The following is a 20,936-nucleotide window of genomic DNA, read 5'->3' as shown; positions in this document are numbered from 1 at the left end:
TTCAGGATGATAATTTTTATTATAGATAATATAAAGGGATACTTTTAGTTCTCTGTTGCCCTTACATTGATAGATTTGAATGAGCCACAATTCAGACACAAATGAATAGAAACATGCATTTTTGTTTTGTTTTGTCTTTCTGCTTTTGAGGCTTGAACTCTGGGTTAGAGTGCAAATAAGTTCCAGTGCAATCTCTGAGTTCCTTTTGCTCTAGGTTACCGCTCTATCACTTTTGCTTGTTTTTTTTCCTGAGTAATTTATTGGAGATAAGAGTCAGGACTTTCCTGCCTGTGCTGGCTTTAACTGGCAATCCTCAGATCTCATCCGTCTAAGATGTAGGATTAGGATTACAGGCATGAGCCACCAGTACCAGGCTAGAACCACTATTTTTTTTTTTTCCAGTTGTGAACTATGGGCCTGAGTGGGCCTGAACTCTTCAGCTCAAGGCTACTGCCCGACCCTTGGAGTCCCAGCCCTACTTCTGCCTTTCTGGTGGTTAATTGGAGATGAGAGTCTTTAGGTCTTTAGTACCCAGGCTGGCTTTGAACCGTGGTCCTCAAATCTTAGCCTCCTGAGTAGCTAGGATTACAGGCGTGAGCCACTGGCAGCTGGCTAGGACCACTTTTTAAAATGCAAGGAACTACGAAAAGATTCAGTAGAACTGAGAAAATAATTGGTAAAGCTGGGTGTGGTGTCAGTCCTGTAACCCTAGCTGCTTGGGAGACAGAGATCAGAAGGATCACGGTCCAAGCTCAGTCAGTTCAGACTAAAATATTCTCTAAGAGCCTCATCTAAACCAATAAAAAGCTGAGCATGGTGGCTCATCTATCAGCCCAGTTATACAGGAGGCACAAATAGGATTGTGGACATATGAAAACTAAATGGAACAAAAAGGGTTGATGACATGGCTTAAGTGATAGAATACCTTGCTAGGAAGTATGAGGCCCTGAGTTCAAACCCTCGTACCACCCTCCCCTACAAAATAATAGTGCTCAGTGTTTTTAGATTTAATGTTTGTTCCGCTTAGCTACCTTTGGGACCCAGAGGAGGCAATCAAATGAGATTATCTAGACTCCTTGTGGCTTTGAGAATAGTATCATAAAAGCCTATTGGCAAAAAACAAAACAAAAAACAAAAAAACCTCCAAACCACGAAAGTTTTGTCGTATTTTGTTGCTTTTGTATCTTTATCTGTGTTTCAGTAGCCGACTAATGTTAAATGTTGTGTTCAAAGCTAACTGCTTCATTATGAGAAACTCACTGTTGCTAATAAAACAACAGGGTGGAGTGACTCCTCGCAGGTGAGCAGCCCTGAGCGCGATGACGCCTTTCACAGTGGTGACTCTGGACAAGGAGACTCTCGCAGCATGACTCCCGTGGATGTGCCGGCCACCAGCCCCGCAGCCACCATCCTGCCTGTGCATGTCTATCCCCTGCCTCAGCAGATGCGTGTGGCCTTCTCCGCAGCCAGAACCTCCAACCTGGCCCCAGGGTCTTTAGACCAACCGATCGTGTTCGATCTGCTGCTTAACAACTTGGGAGAGACCTTTGACCTTCAGCTGGGTAGATTCACCTGTCCTGTCAATGGCACGTACGTCTTCATTTTCCACATGCTGAAGCTGGCTGTGAACGTGCCCCTGTATGTCAACCTCATGAAGAATGAGGAGGTCTTGGTGTCCGCCTATGCCAATGACGGTGCTCCTGATCATGAGACAGCAAGCAACCATGCAATTCTTCAGCTCCTGCAGGGAGACCAAATATGGCTGCGCTTGCACCGGGGAGCCATTTATGGAAGTAGCTGGAAATATTCTACATTTTCAGGCTATCTTCTTTATCAAGATTGAGCTGGAACTGAAATGACCATGCAAGAATGGATGGCGTTCAAATGAGTGAGAGGGAAGGAAGGGAAGCAGTCCTTGCCCTGGTGACTGGTTTAGGAAAATGGTTTCATTCCTAGAGAAAGGAGAAGGTCCTTACTTTTTTCTGTTTTCCTCCCTCAGTGGGAAATTTCAAGCCGAATGACAGCGCTAACCTGGCACTTTATAAATTGTGCTGTGGCCTCACTAGTCAGGCTGTGAATGTATATCGTTTGCACTTAATCCTTTAACTGTATTAAAGTTCAGCTTACTAAACTGACTGCCTCAAGTTCAGGCAAGTTACAATGCCTTGTTGTGCCTCAATAAAAAAAAAAATTTACCTGCACTGTTGGTGGTTTTATCTGATTAAACATTTAGTTGATAAGCTATTTTTTTCCATATATTTTTATTGTAATTAATAGAAGGGTTACATTATATTTGCCAGATAGAAGGTGCACTACTTCATATACATTGATATCCTTTCTCATGTCTTGGTCCCCATTTCCCTCCCCCTTCCCCCCGCCCCTCATCTTGTTTTCCCCCCTTCCCTATCCTATTTCAAATAACCAAATACAAATATATCCAATATATCAGATAACAAAGTGAGATACTGTAACAATATGAGATAACCAAGGGCAGCATAAGAGATGAGAGATAACATAGTACATTAAGGACAACAATCACTCATTATATGGCTTTTGTTTCTATATCCTAGAGGTCCTTTCATTTATCGTCATACTATATGGCCTTATGTGACTAGGTTTTGCTCTATTGCAAATCTCTGCTGTGAGAGCCCAAGGTTTCTACTGATTATGACGAATGAGGGAAACCATTGAGCCTAAGTTCCTCTGAGTCTGGCTTACTTCCCTTAATATGATTTTTTCTAAGTCTTTCCATTTCCTAACAAATGGGGCGATGTCGTTCTTTCTGACAGCAGCATAGAATTCCATTGTGTACAAATACCACAACCTGTTGATCCACTCATCAACTGAGGGACATCTGGGTTGGTTCCATATCTTTGCTATGGTAAATAATGCTGCAATGAACATTGTTGTGCTAGTGGATTTAGTATGTCCTTGTTTCTGGACAATTGGGTAAATTCCAAGTAGTGGAATTGCTGGGTCATAGGGGAGCTCTATGTTTAGTCTTTTGAGGAACTGTCATACTGGATAAGCTAAATCTTTTTTTCCAGTGCTGGTCTTGATCAAGCTCAGGGCCTGAGCACTGTCCTTGGATTTTCTCAAGGCTAGAGCTCTACCACTTGAGCCACAGCACCACTTCCGGTCTTTTCTATGTATGTGATACCAAGGAATTGAACCTGCGTCTTCGTGCATGCTAGGCAAGCACTCTACCACTAGGCCAAACTCCCGGCCTGATAAGCTAATTTTTAAAAGTAATCACTGATAACCGTTGGTTATTTGTGTAGATGTGCCATTATTTTAAAAAGTTAAGTGGGTAGGGATTATGGCCTAGTGGTAGAGTGCTTGCCTAGCATGCACAAAGCTCTGGGTTCAATTCCTCAGTACCACGTACACAGAAAAAAGCTGGAAGTGGTGCTGTGGCTCAAGTGGTAGACCGTTAGCCTTGAAAAAGCCCAAGGACAATGATCAGGCCCTGAATTCAAGCTCCAGAACTGGCACACGCACAAAAAAATACCTTTTATAAATGAGGACCTTGTATTGTCACTTTCTCTAAAAATGCATTTAATTCATTAATGCACTTATAAGTTATCTGATATAGCTTCCATGGTCCACAGGCTGGAACTTTGAATGCTCTTTTCTTTTCCTTTTTAAAATTTTTCTGTTTGTAATGGGACAGATTTTTTGGGTTGGAGGCAATGGCTTAGTTGGGAGGGTGCTAGCCAATGAACAAAATCATCAGAGTTTGAGTCCCTGTCTCAGACCTACAAATAAGAGCCAAGAGCATATTCTTCCTTTAGCAGCTGCCTTTAGCACCTACTGTGCATGTAATAGACAAGATGCCATAGAAACACACAGGGGGCGCTCTGCCCCACACCAGCGGGCCTTCTCCTCCTTTCCCGCCTTCAGTGATCGGCCCTGCTTCAGCTTCCCCAGTTCTGGGATTACAAATATGCATTGCCCTTCCAACTTCTCAACAGATTAAGTTTGAATAGACAAAGTGCTAAATCATGATGAACTGTGGACATTTTGTGGTTAGACAGTGCTGTGACTGATTGACTCGATCATGCCACTTGGATAAGCTTGCTTACTGCTAAAGAATCTCTTTTTGTATAAGGACTCGGGCTTGAACTCAAGGCCTGGGCACTGCCTGTTAGCTTTATCACTCAAGAGTGGTGTATTACTACTTGAGCAACAGCTTTGCTTCTGGCTTTTTGGTGGTTAATTGGAGATAGAGTCACAAACATTTTCCTACATGGGCTGGCCTCAAACCACAATCCTCAGATATCAGTCACCTGAGTAGCTAGGATTATAAGAGTAAGCCACCACAGCACTCCAGTTTTTTGTTTGGTGTGTGTGTGTGTGTGTGTTTTGCCAGCCCTGGGGCTTGAGCTCAGGGCCTGGGCACTGTCCCTGAGCTGCTTTTGCTCAAGGTTAGTGCTCTACCACATGAATCATGGCACCACTTCTGGCTCTTTATGTTTATGTGGTACTGAGGAATCGAAGCTGGGGCTTCATGAATACTAACTAGACAAGCACTCTACCACTAAGCCATGTTCCCAGCCCCAAATAATTTTTCTTTTTGGTCAATCATAAGGCTTGAACTCAGGGCCTGGGAGCTGTCTTTGAGTTCTTTTGCTCAGGATTAGTGCTTTGAGCCACAGCTCCACAGCTCTGGAAAGAGCACCCCAGTTTTAGGTATGTATACATGCATGCATTTGTAGATGTGTATATGTATATATAAGTGTATGTGTATATATGTGTGTGTGTGTGTGTGTGTGTGTGTGTATTTGTGCTGGTCTTGGAGCTTGAACTCAGGATCTGGGCACTGCCCTTGAGTTTTTTGTTTTGTTTTGTTTTGCTAGTCCTGGGCTTGAGCTCAGGGCCTGTGTACTGTCCTTGGACTTTCTCAAGGCTAGAGCTCTACCACTTGAGCCACAGCACAACTTCCAGCTTTTTTTCCCCTATGTATGTGGTACCAAGGAATTGAACTAGGCAAGCACTCTACCACTAGGCCAAACTCCTGGCCCCCATTTTTTTCTTTTTGTGAGTACTAAGGTTTGAACTCACAGCCTGAGCACTGTCCTTGAGCTTTTTCAAGACTCTACTATTTGAGCCACAGTGCCACTTCCAGTTTTTTCTGTGTATGTGGTACCAAGGAATAGAACCTGGGTCTTCCTGCATGCTAGGCAAACACTCTACCACTAGGCCAAACTCCTGGCCCACAGTCTATGAGATTCTTATATCCAATAAACTACTTAGGGGAAAAAAAGGCTGGAAATATAGCTGTGGCTCAATTGGTAGAGTGTTATCCTTGAGCCAAATGCAGCTCAGGGACAGGGCCCAGGCCCTGAGTTAAAGTCCCAGGACTGCCTCCCCCACCAAAAAAAAAGACATGTAAAATTAGGGTGATAAGGGATCAGTCTTAGGGACAAGTTTTTTTACTTATGTTAAAGATTTTTTTTTTGCCAGTCCTAGGCTTGAGCTCAGCGCCTGAGCACTGTCCTTGGATTTTCTCAAGGATAGAGCTTTACCACTTGAGCCTCAGCACCACTTCCGACTTTTTTCTATATATGTGGTGCCGAGGAATCAAACCTGGGTCTTCGTGCATGCTAGGCAAACAGTCTACCACTAGGCCAAACTCCTGGCCTATGCTAAAGATTTTAACATAATGTCATCAGTAAACATTTTGTAAATATTAGATGCTATAATTATTTTTCTCATTCTGAAAATTGTAATGCTCTGTGCAAGTATCATACTGTTTTCAATGTAGTATGGCAGTCACTGCCAGAGTTTGGCATTTACTGCTGATGTGATGTTTTCTCACACTTCCCAGTTTGTTTAAATATCTTCAAGAAAAGCTTCTGTATTTTTATTTTTTGTTGGGGTTCGAACAACCCAACAAATAACAAAAGGCTGCCTGTACAAAGATATGGGCAGAAAAGCTCTTCCCATAGTAACGCATTAAGAATGAGGGGTAACCATAGTAAAGAATCATGTCCCTGTTAAAACACACCAGTTAACACTTGGTAGGTCTTATTTTTAAGGGATCCTCAGTGTCTCTCCATAGTCCATCTTGCTGCTGTCTCAGGATATTGTCCCACTGCCTGTTTCAGTTGAGAATGATGGGTCGATCCAATGCTGTTTTCCTGCAACTTTGACAGCTGATGGTGTAATTAGTACAACCAAGTAGATCCTTGCCACTTGGGTCCCAAGGACCTAAGGAGTGTGATGCCTTTTTACCCACACCAGTTGTCCGGGGGGGGGGGGGGGGACAGTGGGTGGAGTTCTTCTTGGGAGACCGTAGGCCTCAGCCACCAAAGGGTGCCATGGCGCATGCCTGACATCCTAGCTACTCAGGAGGCTGAGATCTGAGGATCACAGTTCAAAGTCAACCTGGGCACAGAAGTCTAGGAGATTCTTATCTCCAAATAACCACTAGAAGACCAGAAGTAGCCCTGTGGCTCAAGGAGTATGGTGGCAGCCTTGAGCTCAGGGACAGTGCTCAGGCCCAAAATTCAAGGCCCACGACCAACAAAACAAAAACAAAATATGTTGCACGGCCCGCAATGACTGTACAAGATTATGGTTAGACATTTCTATTATATAGCTTTCCCAGGTTTAGGAAACAAAGGGGGTGGTTGCCATAAATGATTTCAAAGGGAATGAATCCTTCAACATAAAGGGTACATCTTGCTCAGAGAAAAGCAAAGGGAAGGAGGCTTACCCAGTTATGGCCAGTCTTTGTAACCCACTTAAAAGTTTCCTCCAAAGTCCTACTCATTCTTTCTACTTGTCCTGAACTCTGAGGTCTATAAATACAATGTAATTTCCAATTTAATCCTAGGGCCTTAGCTAATAATTGAATAACATGTGCCATGAGGTCCAGACCATTGTTGGACCCCAATGCTATGGGTAAGACAAATCAAGGAATTACCTCATGGAGTTATTTTTTTTATTTTTTTATTTTTTGCCAGTCCTGGGCTTGAGCTCAGGGCCTGAGCACTGTCCTTGGACTTTCTCAAGGCTAGAACTCTACCACTTGAGCCTCAGCACCACTTCCTGTTTTTTTTCTATATGTGGTACCGAGGAATCGAACCCGGGTCTTCATGCATGCTAGGCAAGCACTTTAACCACTAGGCCAAACTCCCGGCCCCTCATGGAGTTATTTCATGGAGTAATTTTTTTAAACTGTTACCTGAGTGGTTTTGGTTTTTTATCAGGAATGCCTCAGCCCAGCCTGAAAAAGTATCTATTAGTACTAACAGATACTGATACCCATACATTCCAGGCTTGACTTCCTTGATGTCCACTTCCCAGAATTCACCAGGTGAGGTTCCTTGCATATGTGCCCTCTCTACATGTCCCGACTTTCTAGCATTTACCTTTTGGCAACTTACACTGTCTTTTTGCACCCCAGACATTCCTTTTCCCCATGTCCATTCTGCTTGCAATAAGCACATTGGTCTAGTCCTAAAGGTTTCCTACTGCCAATTGCAGATGAGTTAGGCCGTTGCCCGGGGTTTCTTGATTCTCTGTCCCTGAGCTGCTACTAAAATTCGAACCATCCTTTTTAAACTGGTTTTCCTCCAGGGTATCTCATCAAACACCTGTTGGGCTACTGCTATCAGCTCAGATAATACCTTTCCCTCGAAACATTCTAACCTTTGAAGCTTTTTTCCCCCTAATTTCTGGGGCCCAGTGGGAAATGAAGGACTATTTAAGGCTCTTTGATTCTCCAGGATCTCAGGATCTATAGGTATACAGGTCCTATAGGCCTCTAGGAGACTTTCCAGAAAAAGCAGTGGGGCAGGAGTCAGGGAGAGACTTACTGGGGAGCTGTACAGTCTCACTCACCTTAGATAAATTATTTGGCTTCCTAGCCCCTGCCTGTAGAATCTCGAAATAATTGGAAAGTGGTTTCCTACCTCCATCGGTATTGTAGACCCAGCTTGGGCAAATCAGGGGAAATACTAGTTCCAGATGGCCTGGTCATCAGTCAGGGAGCCATCTGGCCCAAGGATTGCCTTTAAGACACTGCACCTGATGGGGTCCCTTCCTTCTGAGGTGAAAAGCACCTGTAGAAGTTGCTGGCAGTCACTGCAGATGGGCTGGTGTATGAAGAATACGGACTCCAATAAAGATATGAGCTCCTGGGGTTTTTCCAGAAAAGGACAGATTTTGTTGTTTCCAGTTATGCAGGTTACTAGTTGTAAAAGGTACATACACTAGAAAGGGAGCTTGCCCACAGTCTCCCCCAGGACTTTCCATCTGTCTTAGGGGTAGTGAGGAGGCTGCCATCTGGTCCCTGGGCAAGTCCTCTGACCAATACAAGGAACCACTTCTGGTATGGGGGTAGGGGGCTTACCATTGGAGGCTCTGATGGTACAGAGTTAAGGGGGAGCGTATACCAGTAGGTCTTATTCCAGGGGATCCCACAACACTGGGAGAGAAGATTTTTGCTTATAAGAACTTTAGGACACTGTTTGAAACCCTCTTTAAGCCAAGGAGACTTGTTAGTTATCAAGTCAATCCATACCATAATCCAGGGAACCTGAGTAGTATATACAGGATCCTCAAAACTCACTTGCTGGACCCTGGATGCTGTGGGGAGGTCAAAAGTTCCTTTGGATAGCCATCCAATATTAAGGAAGGCCACTCTAAATTGCGGAGTCTTAAAATGATTAAGATCAGGGCTGGGAGTTTGGCCTAGTGGTAGAGTGCTTGCCTAGCATGCACGAAGACCCGGGTTCGATTCCTCGGTACCACATATAGAAAAAAGCCAGAGTGGTGCTGAGGCTCAAGTGGTAGAGCTCTAGCCTTGAGAAAGTCCAAGGACAGTGCTCAGGCCCTGAGCTTAAGCCCAGGACTGGCAAAAAAAAAAAAAGATTAGGATCAAAGAAACAGCCAAACTGGGAAGCCTTTTGTTTAAAGGGAAAAACAGTTAATTAAACATTCTAGGGGTGAACCCACAGAGGCTTCTTGTCTCATCTGGGAAAGAAGGAATGAGTGGAGACTACAAGACACAGAACCAGTAACACACAGACACAGTCAAGTAGCCAGAGGCACATGTGCCACATGTCCCAAAGGACCCCAAGGTCCCAGCAGGCACAGGAGAGATCTTGGCCTGGCCTGTGCTGCATCCAGCCTTCCATGGAGTACTCCCCAGATGCAGGCCTGCCTGAACTCACCCCTGTTCACACTGGTCCACAGGAAATTGACAGCTCTGGGGAGGCTCTCTCTTCCCTATGCGTGGGTTTCCAGGGGATAAGGCCTCATGCTATCCAAATGGATAATCTGAAGGGGGCCTCCAAATGTAATGACCTGAGAGTGAGAAAATCCATGGCAGCACAGCTAAAGGTGACAAAGGAGTTTTATTAGGTAGTCCATAACCCTCAAGGGGTGAGATTCTTTTATTTTTTTCTTCTGCAGGCCTGTCACCAGCCCACAGACCACTCCACAGGCTTCTGGTTGCTCCAGGGGCCTCTTGGATTGCTTTCTACCCCTCCCCAGGCATCTGCACAGCTCTGCTCTCTCTGCTCTTTGCTTTGGCTCCTCTGGAAAACCCCGTGCCCCACTATATCCAGTCCCTGCCCCTGTCCTGTGGCCCTGGGAGTGGGAGTGGTGGTGACGTTGGCCTGGGGCCGGGCGTTCTTTCCATCCCTGTAGTTCTCACACCAGTGCTCTACTGCTTAAGCCACGGGGCCACTTCTGGCTTTTTCTGGGTATGTGATACTGATGAATTGAACCTCCGGCTTCGTGCAGGGTGTGAATTTACCTATCACCTTAGCTGGAGTTGGTGCACGAATTGGGCAGGCTCCACACAAAGCAGCGCCCCCCCAAGTAGACCTCCCACCTCATGGGGGGGTGGATAAGGCTGCCCCTCCCCAGAAGAGCAAAGGCGGCTGGGCTGCCTTACCATCGCTGGCCTTCCACAGTGGCGGGGGACCTCTTAGGCATGCAGGACAGCGCCAGTCCTGCTCCCCTTCACACCCGGTAGCTGCGCGTTCGCTCAAGGCTTCTGCTCTACCTCCTGAGCTACAGCTGCGCTTCCGGCCTTGCTTTCTTGGTTCCCTTTTGGTTGATTGGAGCTACGAGTCTCAGACTTTCTTGCTCACGGTGGCTCAGAGCTTGATCCTTAGATCTCAGCCTCTTGAATGGCGTCTCGAGCCTGATGCGTGTACTATCCCAGCCATGTTGGGGTCCCCCAGGCCCCCAGGCAATGGATCCCTCAGCAGCAGTGAGCAGAGCTGGGACTGTGTGACAGCGGTGCAGCGGCCCCTCCCCACCTCGGGGTGACAGAGCGCGGGGACCGTCCCCGGGGCTGAGCATGCGGAGGAGAGCAGGACGCACCGCACGCAGGTGTCAAGCCGCTTCAAGGTCTCACTTATCTCTCCTGAAATAGGCTGAGCTGAGATGCCCTCCACCAAGCTGTGCCTAATTGGGAGGGAGCTCTCATTAGAAGGCCCTGGCCTGGCTCGTTTCCCCTTAGGGAAGGCGCGCGAGGATGCTTTCCGTACAAGAGCATGGCGGCTTCCTGTCGGAGGTCGGCGGCACGATCGCTGTCCGTACAACATCATGGCGGCCTCCTGCAGGCGCGACTCACGGCCGGACGCGAGCGGGGGCGGGGGGAGGAGAGGCGATGCCGCCGTAAAGCAGGCACGGCTTCCTCCTCTTCTCCCGCCTCTCCCTCTCGGCTGTCGTAAAAGGGTGAATGGAGAGCGAGTTGTGGGGGGGACAGCGGGAGGCCCCGGGGCGCGGAGCCGGAGTGGCGCAGCAAGTGGCTGCAGGTGGCGGCGGCGGCGGGGGTGCGGGGTGAGCGAGCCAGCGGTCACGGGGGAGGCGGCGGCGGCGGCTGGGGTCGGGACCAGACCTCCGGCTGCAGCCTGGCCTAGCGGCGTGCGGAGCCCCCCGCCGGGGCCATGGACCTCAACCGGATCATCCAGGCGCTCAAGGGCACCATCGACCCCAAGCTTCGCATCGCGGCCGAGAACGAGCTCAACCAGGTGAGGGCGGCCGCGGCGCCCGGCTCGCCCCCCCCGCCCTCCCCGCGGGGCGCCGCGCCCCCGCCCTCCGGGCCTGCCGGGCCTCCCGGGCCTCCGCGCCGGGCCCGGGCGAGCAGGCCGCCCGCGGCACCTGTTGGCCCCCGCCGCCCCGGGTCGCGCGGTCCCCGCCGCCCGGCCCGGACGCGCGCGGACGCGCCGCTTCTCGCCGGGGCTTGGCGGGGAGGGGAGAGTCTCCCTGCACCTCCCCCGGCGGCCGCCCGCCCCGCTGCGGACCCCAGCCGGGGCCCGGTGCCGGTGTGCAGAGCCTTCCCTTCGCCGGCCTGGCCGGGGCTGGGCAGCGCCGGGGGAAACGGGGGGAAGGAAGGGCAGGCAGTTTTCCGGGGCTTTACCCAAGACAAGGCAGGTGTGCTGGGGGGGATTCTTTTAATTGCTGACATGTAAAAGACTTAGTTTTATTCTCTATCTTCTCCTCGTTCAAACCAGCCTTGATTTGGTTCCATAACACTGAAAAGATTTTTTATGTTTTCTTCCTTGCGGATATGGGGTTTAAACTCAGGGCTTCCTGTGACTACTTTTCTCTTTCGGTCAAGGTTAATGTTCTGCCACTTGAGCCCACAGCTCCACTCCTGGATTTTTGCAGGTTGCTTGGAGATTCGTAAGGGTTTCCAGGATTTGGCTGCTCAGCTTGCTCCAAAAGTCTATCCTCAGGTCTCAGCCTCCCGAGCAGCTTGGATGACAGGTGTTTCACAACACCGCCCCTAACGGGCAACATGTTTTCTGTTTGAACCCAACCTGTGAATCTGTGGAGCTCAAAGTAGACATGAATCCAGAATTCTCAGTGCGTGTGTGTGTGTGTGAGAGAGAGTGAGCATGACACCAATGGCTTACACCTGTCATCCTAGCTATTCAGGAGGCTGAGATCTGAAGAGTGTAGTTTGAAGCCAGTGTGGGCAGGAAAGTTGGTGAGACTTTGATCTCAAGTTAAACGCTTAAAAGCTAGAGGTGGACTTAGGGCTCAAGTGGTAGAGTTAATAGGCCTTGAGTGTGTGTGTGGGGAAACTAAGGCAGAGTTCCCAGGTCCTTGAGTTCAAGCCCTAGGATAGGCATACACACACAGGAAGAGAGGGAAGGAGAGAGGGATGAGGAAAGAAACTTGTGATCTACCATTTGAAGAAGGAGCCAGCTTGTATGTGGTCCTCTCCTTAGGCTGAGGTCACTCAGCCTTTGATCCTGCTAATCACGAACCCATCTTTGATGCCATTACTTTCTGGTCTCTTTCTGCCCAACCTTGCTTTGTAAAATCTGATTCATCAGGAGGCATTATAAAAGTAGGAGAGGTGAATGGAAAAGCCAGAAGAACTAGGAGATATCGGAGTATTTCAGTCCAAATGTGTTTATGCTATCTGCCCTGAGTCTGCCTTATCACAGACCATCTCCTGAAGTCTAGAACCTGGCCTGACTATGCACAAAGTCCTGGGTTCATCCTCCGGACCACATAATCAGTCAGTGTAACTTATTGCTCAGTGCCACTTCATTTATGTTATACAGAATGCCCTTTGCCTTGTAATGTCTATTCACTAAGTTTTTAGTGCTTGCAAGCAGAAGTCCAAAATGAAATGTCATTTAACTTTCCACTCTAGACTATGATAGTTGGGTTTGTATTCTGATATTTTTATTAGCAAAGTAACTTCCTACTTTTTTGAATAAATGAGTAGATACCTATATAAGCAGTTACAGTCCAGCTGGGCCCTAATGGCTCACACCTGTAATCCCTAGCTACTCAGGAGGTTGGAATCTGATCAAGGTTGAAAGCCAAGGTTGTGCAGTAAATCCCAAATGACTCTTCTTCCTTTTTTTTTTTCTTTGCCTGTTGTTGAGGGTCTGAACTCTGGGCCTGGGTGTTTTCCCTAAGTTTCTTTTGTTCAAGGTGAGCTATCTACAACTTGAGCCACAGTGCCTCTTCTTTTTCTGAGTAAATGTTTGGAGATAATAGTCTCAGAGTTTCCTGCTCACGCAGGCTTAGAACTGGGATCCTCAGATCTCAGCCTGAGTAGCTAGGATTACAGGCATGAGCCACTAGCACCTGGCTCTGAAGGACTCTTATCTCCAATTAACCAGCAAAAAGTAGTTTGGCTCAAGTACCAGACTGCCAGCCTTGAGCGGAACATGAGGCTCTTTTTCTGCTCTGAGTTCAAGTTCATCATCCAGAATACAGGCCCCAAACAATTCTTTCATATTTTTTCATTCATTCATTGCTTGCTTGTTTGCAATGATGGGAGTCCATTCCGGGGTTTTATACTCATTCTAGTGAGGTGCTCTGTCACTAAGCTGCATCCCTAGTGCCCAGACTGTTGTTTTTTTTTTTTTTTTTCTTTTTTTCCAGTCCTGGGCTTGAACTCAGGGCCTGAGCACTGTCCTTTCTCAAGGCTAGAGTTCTACCAGTTCTGGCTTTTTTCTATGTATGTGGTACCAAGCAATCGAACCCAGGTCTTTGTGCATTCTAGGCAAGCACTCTTTACCCCTAGGCCAAACTCCTGGCATACCAGACTGTTTTAGTATACTTACGTAGTTGTTTTTCTCTCAGCAAATATTCTTTGCCCAGGAAATGGGGACAGCTTCTACAATGTATTGAACGATACATGAATGCCTTTCAGAGAAGCAAGCCCCTTCAGCTGTCAGCCTCACAGCCAGTGTTGTGAAAGATCGGTTCTTCTTTGAACTTGTATTTTCAGGTCAACATGTTTTTTCCACAAGTAACTGTTGTGTGTAACGTCTCTCTGGGAATTATATTTTGATTATGTTCCTCACAATATCAAGAATGAATCCCACATTACTTGTGTGTATGTGCGCGCATGCCAGGACTGGGGCTTGAACTCAGGGCCTTGGCACTGTCCTTGGACACTTTTTGCTCAAGGCTAGCACTCTACCGCTTGAGCCACAGCACTACTTTGGCTTTTCTGAGCATGTGGAACTGTGGAATCAAATCCAGGGCTTCATGTATGATAGGCAAGCACTAATGGTAATTAGGGTACTCCTGGCCTCCTGTCTCTTTCATGCTGGGATTATGGATTTGCCTTGGATGCCCAGTCATAGCTATCATTCTAATAAATCAGTCTCCACGTGTTCCAATGTGGAAATTGTGACAATTTATGGCCAAGTTTTGGATTTCCCACTTTTCATGCTGTACAAATCTTTGTTTTTGTTTTTTGTTGCAGTGCTGGGTTTTTTCTTGGAGTGCTGGGTCTTGAACCCAGTCATTCACATGTGCTAGGCAAGTACTTTAGTATGGAACATGCTCAGCTCGTGAAGACATTTTGTTTATGGGATAATGAATTACCTTGCCAGGTTGTATTGTAGACATAAGATTGTTCTTGAGCCAGGGCCTGTGGTTTGCACCTGTAATCCTAGCTACACAGGAGGCTGAGATCTGAGGATTGAGGTTCAAAGCCAGCCTGGGCAGAGAAGTCCATGGAAGTCTTACCTCCCATTCATCCAGGAAAAAGCCAGAAGCAGAACTGTGCGGTAGAACACACCCAGGTCCTGAGTTCAAGCTCCAGCACTGGCAAAACCAAAAAACAGAAAACATGGAGTTGACATGTTAGTGGGGGATGTGAACAAGTAAGTGATATAGTTTCAGGTCTGTCCTGAATTCAGGGCACTACTGAGGAAAGCCTGAGGTGGCAGGGCTTTCTTGTTCTGGCTAGAGACCCAGGTGTTAGGTTGTAAGTGAGTTGACCTTTTGTAATGAAGGAATTAGCAGGTTGTACAAAAGTCTTCACCTTGAACCTGATGTGCTAGAGAATAGAAAGAAAGGCATATGGGAATTGGGCCACTGAGTTGGAGAATAGAGAAACAGGTCTTTGCCGTGTGTTGGGGGGGGCGGGTGTGCGCAGCGCGCACGTGCATGTGCACACTAGCGTCATTGGTGTTTAGCTAAGTCTTTACTTTCTGTGAATTCTCAAATGCAGAATTTAACGAAGCAACCAAACTCTTTAGAAACCTTCACAGATCCAAAGTAAATATCTCCAAGCAATCATTGAGAAATGATGCATTTTATTTTGTTAGAAAGTTGACACCTGGAGAATAAGAAATTGGACAAGCCAGGTGTCTGTGGTTCATACCTGTAATCCTAGCTACTTGGGAAGCTGAAATCTGTGGATCACTATTTGAAGCCTGCTGGGGACAGAAAGACCAAGAGATGCTTATCTTCAATTAACTGCCAAAATCTGCAGGTGATACAGTTCCAGTCTTGAGTGAAAAAAAATGAAGACTGTGAAGTCTAGAGTTCAGGTCCCAGTACCAGCATTTAAAAGAAAAAAGCCAAGTTCATGGCTCGTGCCTATAATCCTAGCTACTTAGGTGGCTGAGATCTGAGCATCTCCATTCAAAGCCAGCCCCGGGGACTTGAGACTCTTACCTTCAATTAACCTTTACAAAACGGGAAGTAGAGCTGTGGCTCAAGGGGTAGGGAGGTAGCCTTGAGCAAATAGCTCAGGGACTGGGTCCAGGCCCAGAGTTCAAGCCCCATGACCAACCCCCCCCCCCAAAAAAAAAGTTGGATGATATTTGTGAGGGCATGATCATCTGTATCAGAATTCACACTTGATTGTTGTAGCTGACCAAATTAGCTTCCCTTTAATTCAAGTTAAAAGGAGACAGTTTCAGAAGTTCTTGAAAATGATAAACAATTGCAAAAAGGAGTTCACAGTGTGTCAAGGGGCTTCAGTGCTGAAATTAGATACTTTTATAAGGAGTATTAACCCATGTGTAAAAGACACTTTGTATTTATATATGATAAGGCTTTAAAAAGTGTCAGTTATACATGATAAGGCTTTAAAAATGTCAGTTTTTATGATTGTGTAAGATATATTGTGCTAGTACTGGGGCTTGAACTCAGGACGGACACATCCTTGAGATTTTTTGCTCAAGGCTGATGTTCTACCACTTGAGCCACAGACCCACCTCTGGCTTTTTTCGGTCATGCTTCCGGTATATTTGTTAAGTTTAAGGATGCTGTGACTCAGCCGTCAAGGCGTGGTCTCAGTCAGTCTATAGCTGGACTTCAGTCTAATATCCTTTACCCACAAACAAGCTTTTATTAGATATGAATCTCATGGACTTTCCTGATCTGATATTCAGATCTCTGCTTTGTAAGTTAGGAAAACAGGTGCGAGCCACTGGTATCTGGCTGAAGGGAGGATAATTACAATTCAGAATTTTATCGAGGGATGTAGGAAAGTTTGCAGGGCACATCACTTGTAAAGGAAGGGTCAATACCTTAAAAATGTTGCTTTTCTCCAAATTTATCTTTTAATCAAACATTTACTTTAACAAATTAGTTTAAGTGGGCTCTGCTGGCTCATGCCTGCAATCCCAGCCCTACAGGATGATGAGATTCAAAGATCCTCCTCTGAAGCCAGCTCAGGCAGACAAATGGAAGAGACTGTTTACCTCTAATCAGCACAAAGCCAGAAGAGTGACAGTCTTGAGGAAAAAAAGCCAAGTAAGAATTCTTAGTACCAGGGTATGCTCATGTACATACACACAAATGCTATTATAAATTCACAGGAAAGATGATTGAATCAAAACTAGAGTAATGGGCTGAAATGGATGATTTTATTGCCCTCGACAACCTGTCAATTATACTGGTTCCTCTGTGGCTGCAGGTGCCCGTGTGTGTATGTGTATGTATGTGACAGTGCCAGATGTGGAGCTTGAACTCAGGGCCTCACACTGTCTCCTAGCTTTTCTGGTTAAGATTGGTGCTTTACCATTTGAGCCACACATCCAGCTCTGGCTTTTGCTGGTTCATTGGAGAAAAGAGACTCAAGGATTTTGCCCACACTGCCTTTGAATTGAGATGCTCATATCTCAGCCTCGTGAGTAGCTAGGGTTACAGGTGCCCAGCCTCCAGGTGGTTTTAGTACTATCTTTTTTGTTTTGTGTCAAAGCTTCTGTTTTCTGCAGCTGAAGTTCTCTTGTTCATAATGCATAATATAGTTAGTAAGAGGTGTAAATAGCTGCTCATTTATATTGCTTTTTTCCCTAAAACATTTCTTTGTTGTTTCAGTCCTACAAGATTATCAATTTTGCCCCCAGTTTACTTCAGATTATAGTCTCGGACAATGTGGAATTTCCAGTACGCCAGGCAGGTGAGTTTTTTAAATCTTTTTATGTATTTGCAGTATATATTGTATAGTATTTTACATATTTTTTCCTTCAGTTTGTTTTTATCCTTTTATATATGTTTCCATTAATTAATGTTATGCCAGTACTGGGGCTTTAACTCAGGGCCTCTCATTTTTTTTTTTTTTTTTTTTTTTTTGCCAGTCCTGGGTTTGAGCTCAGGGCCTGAGCACTGTCCTTGAATTTTCTCAAGGCTAGAGCTCTACCACTTGAGCCTCAGCACCATGTCTGGCTTTTTTCTATGTATGTGGTACTGAGGAATTGAACCCGGGTCTTCGTGCATGCTAGGCAAGCACTCTACCACTAGGCCAAACTCCGGGTCCCGGGCCTCTCATTCTTGCTTGGCTTTTTTGCTTTACCACTTGAGCTGCAACTCCACTTCCAGCTTTCAAATCATGAACCTCACATCTCAGCCTACTGAGTAGCACAGGCATGAGCCACCAGCACCTGGTAGATACGGTTGTTTGTGTCCTGGGGCTTGAATTCAGAGCCTGAGTGGTATTCCCGAGCTTTTTGTTTTGTTTTTCTCAAGGCTAATGCTCTACCACTTGAACTATAGCTCTACTTCCTGCTTTTTGGTGGGTAATAAGGGATAAGAGTTTCACAGACTTTTCTGCCCAGGATAGCTTTAAATCTTAATTTTCAGGTCTCAGGCTCCTAAGTAGCCAGGATTACAAACATGAGTCACTAGAGCAGGGCTAGATGTTCTTTTTAATAAATTATTAGAAATAATTAAGCCAGGCACTTGCTGGCCACACACACACACACACGAAAGAGAAAAAAAGAGAAAAGAAACGGAAATGGTAGATTAATGGAAATTGGTGATGTTGGCATACAATTTGAAAGCATGCTTGTAATCCCTGGTATTTGGGAGGATAGGAGGATTACAATTGGAGGCCAGTCTGGGGAAAAGGTTAACAAGAGTATTTGAAAAACCAGTTAGGCATGCTGGTACCTGCTGTGGTCCTAGTTACACAGGAGGCAGAAGTTAGGAGACTCTTGGTTTGAGGTCAGCCTAACTAAAATTGGCTTGAAACCCTATCTGAAAAGCAAACTAAAAGAAAAAAAAAGATGTGGCTCAAGTGGTAGAGCCCTTGCCTAGCAAGCTGGAGGCCCTGAGTTTAATCCCAGAAACAGAAATACTAAAAACAATTTAGAATTTTGAATCTTACTGTTCTGACTTGGCTTACTGTGTATTAGAATGCTACCTTCTCCAGCTCCTTACCAGTTCTGTTAACTTATTTATGGGGGTGGGGTAGAGAGTGGGTGGAGGGTGCAGAGAGTTGAACCCAGGATCTCAGGTGTCCTAGGCTAGTGTTCTGCCACTGTGCCACATCCCTTGCGTCATTACTCTGAATCTAAATAGTTAGGTAATGAAGGTTTGAGGTCAATTATAAATAACATTTAAAGGCAAGGTTTTTTTGTTTTTTTTTGGCCAGTCCAGGGCTTGAGCTCAGGGCCTGAGCACTGTCTTTGGTCTTTCTCAAGGCTAGAGCTCTACCACTTGAGCCACAGCACCACTTCGAGCTTTTTTTCTATGTAGATAGTTATTGAGGAATCGAACCTTGGTCTTTGTGCATGCTAGGCAAGCACTCTATAAAGGTAAGTTTTTTCACAGTCTGTGTGGATTTCAGGGTTGTAAGTGGCAGTGTACAGTGTCCAGTTCTGATCGTGTCCCAACTTACCAGGACCATTTTCTATCCCAAAGTAGTGATTTATACCTTATTTATATATTTTGAGTAAAATTCAAACTATGCCTAAGGGACACTTGCTCTCTTTTAGTGTATTATTAAAATACAAGGAGGCTATAAGAACTTTGTGGTGATAGCGAGACAGATAATTTATCATCTTGGTATGACATTTAAAAAAGAATGATGTGGACTGGGCACTCACTCATGACTCACTCCTATAATCTTAGCTACTCAGGAGGCAGAGATCTAAGGAGCACGGTTCAAGGCCAACCTGGGCAGGAAAGTCCTTCAGACTCTTAAGTTCCAATTAATCACAAAAAAGCTAGCCATGAAGGTATGGTTTAAGTGATAAGTGCCAACACTTGAGTGGAAAAGGCTAAGGGACAGTGCCCAGACCCCAAGTTCAAGCCTACTACCTGCACACACATAAAATGAATGACATGACCTTTGCTGTAAATAACAACAAGCACTTCTAGTAACATGAAATGAAAAGCTGTACCACTGGGATATTGTGCTTTTAAATCTCTCGTTACCCCTTAGACATACTGGGGTTTGAACTGGGGGCCTTGCATCTGATAAGCAAATATTCTATTCCCTGAGCCACTTCTATAGCCCATTTTGCTTTTAGGTTAGTTTTCATTTATTTATATTTTAATATATATCATGTCACATATTATATATCTATCATAATGCTATTATTGATATGATAATACACAGAGAAGCCCACTATATTTTCTTCCCAAAGGTCTTAGGTATAGGCCAAGGCAGATCTTGAAGACTCAATCCTCCTGCCCCTGTCTGCCAGGTGGAGTGCGGGAATTACAGGAGTATTCTACTGCTTCTGGCTGAGAAGCCCTATTTCAATATAGGATGCAGTAGTTACAACAAGGAATCCCCCAAGTCACTTAACTTTTCACATTTTCACTCTTTTCCCCTGAAGAAAATGGACCTGGTAAAATTCTCACCCATGAAAGTTGAAGTTCATTAATGTGCATTTATAGTTGCTGTGAGAAGAGTAGTTTGAATTTAAGAGTGATGATTAAGCCTGGTGCTGGTGGTTCACACCTCCTAGTTACTCAGGAGGCTGAGCTGAGGATTGGCTTTTTGAAGCCAGCTGGCTTCAAGAAAAGTCCATGAGACTCGTATTTCCAAATACTGCCTCCCCCCTCCCCCCAAAAAGTGATGGTTTAGGACTGATGTAGGTCATCATTTGAAAAAAACGTTGTTTTGTAAGTTGTCTGGGTTTTGTGGCCGTGTGTGTGTGTGAATCCTGGGATTTGAACTCTAGGTTTTATACTTGATATGTAGGACCTCTTAACTACTTGAGCAATGTTACCTCCAGCCCCACCCACCATCTCCTCACCTCAGTTTTGTTTTTTTTTTTCATCAGTTGTGAGGCTTGAACTCGGCCTGGGCATTGTCCCTGAGCTCTTCAGCTCAAGGCTAACACTCTACTGCTTGAGCTACAGCGCCACTTCCGGTTTTCTGGTTGTTTGTTGGTGATAAGAGTCTCACAGACTTGTGTGCCTGGGCTGGCTTTTAACTTGGATCCTCAGATCTCAGCATCCTTAGTAGCTGGGATTACAGGTGTTAGGCACTGGCACCTGGTGCTTTTTTTTTCTTGTAGTTTTTTGGTACATACCAGTTCACCTGGCTTATTATGTTGAGGATATATTAATTTTTTTTTAAATGGGTTTTCCTCAATTTGATCTTCTTGTTCTGAATCTCCTGAATATCAGTGATTACAAGTGTGAGCTACACATGGTGCTCTCTGGCTTTAATTTTTTGGTGAGAAAACTTGGCAGAGCTTTAAGTAAAGAAGCAGGCAAACATACACAGAAGGGTGGGGGCACCCAGTAACAAAATGTGGATTCGCTCATAGGAAGAGGCAGAAGACACACACAAGGAGATAACCCAGAGACAGATACACTCACACACACACACACACACACGGAGACACTCAGACACCTGATTTTATCTTTTATTAAAAAATTGTGTGTGTGTGTGGGGAGTGGGATATTGGGGCTTCAACTCCAGGTCTGAATGCTATCTCTTAGCT

The 20,936-nt window shown here is 45.7% G+C and overlaps 2 protein-coding genes across 5 annotated transcripts in view; both read left to right on the top strand.

Moving 5' to 3' along the window:
* Positions 1-2,201, top strand: part of Caprin2 (caprin family member 2) — a 59,756-nt gene extending 57,555 nt beyond the window's left edge. The window contains exon 19 of the mRNA XM_090319286.1: positions 1,281-2,201. Within this exon, the coding sequence (XP_090175412.1) occupies positions 1,281-1,843 (563 nt within the window). The 3' untranslated portion in view covers positions 1,844-2,201. The remainder of the gene's footprint in view (positions 1-1,280) is intronic.
* An 8,508-nt stretch (positions 2,202-10,709) lies between these two features.
* Ipo8 (importin 8) overlaps positions 10,710-20,936 on the top strand; it is a 55,072-nt gene continuing 44,845 nt past the window's right edge. For 3 of the 4 annotated variants that reach the window (XR_016532791.1, XM_090319263.1, XM_090319250.1), the window contains exons 1-2: positions 10,710-11,000; positions 17,071-17,152. Coding sequence is in view for 2 of the 4 variants with exons in the window: in XM_090319263.1 (XP_090175389.1) it covers positions 10,917-11,000; positions 17,071-17,152 (166 nt within the window). In the remaining 2 variants the exon portion in view is untranslated. The remainder of the gene's footprint in view (positions 11,001-17,070; positions 17,153-20,936) is intronic. The other variant, XM_090319270.1, reaches the window with a different exon arrangement.

Source organism: Megascapheus bottae, chromosome 2, assembly GCF_031878675.1.
Source record: "Megascapheus bottae isolate mThoBot1 chromosome 2, mThoBot2.hap1, whole genome shotgun sequence".
Taxonomy (NCBI): Eukaryota; Metazoa; Chordata; class Mammalia; order Rodentia; family Geomyidae; genus Megascapheus; species Megascapheus bottae.
The sequence above is the reverse complement of the archived record's forward strand: the minus strand, read 5'-3'. Positions and strand labels throughout refer to the sequence as shown.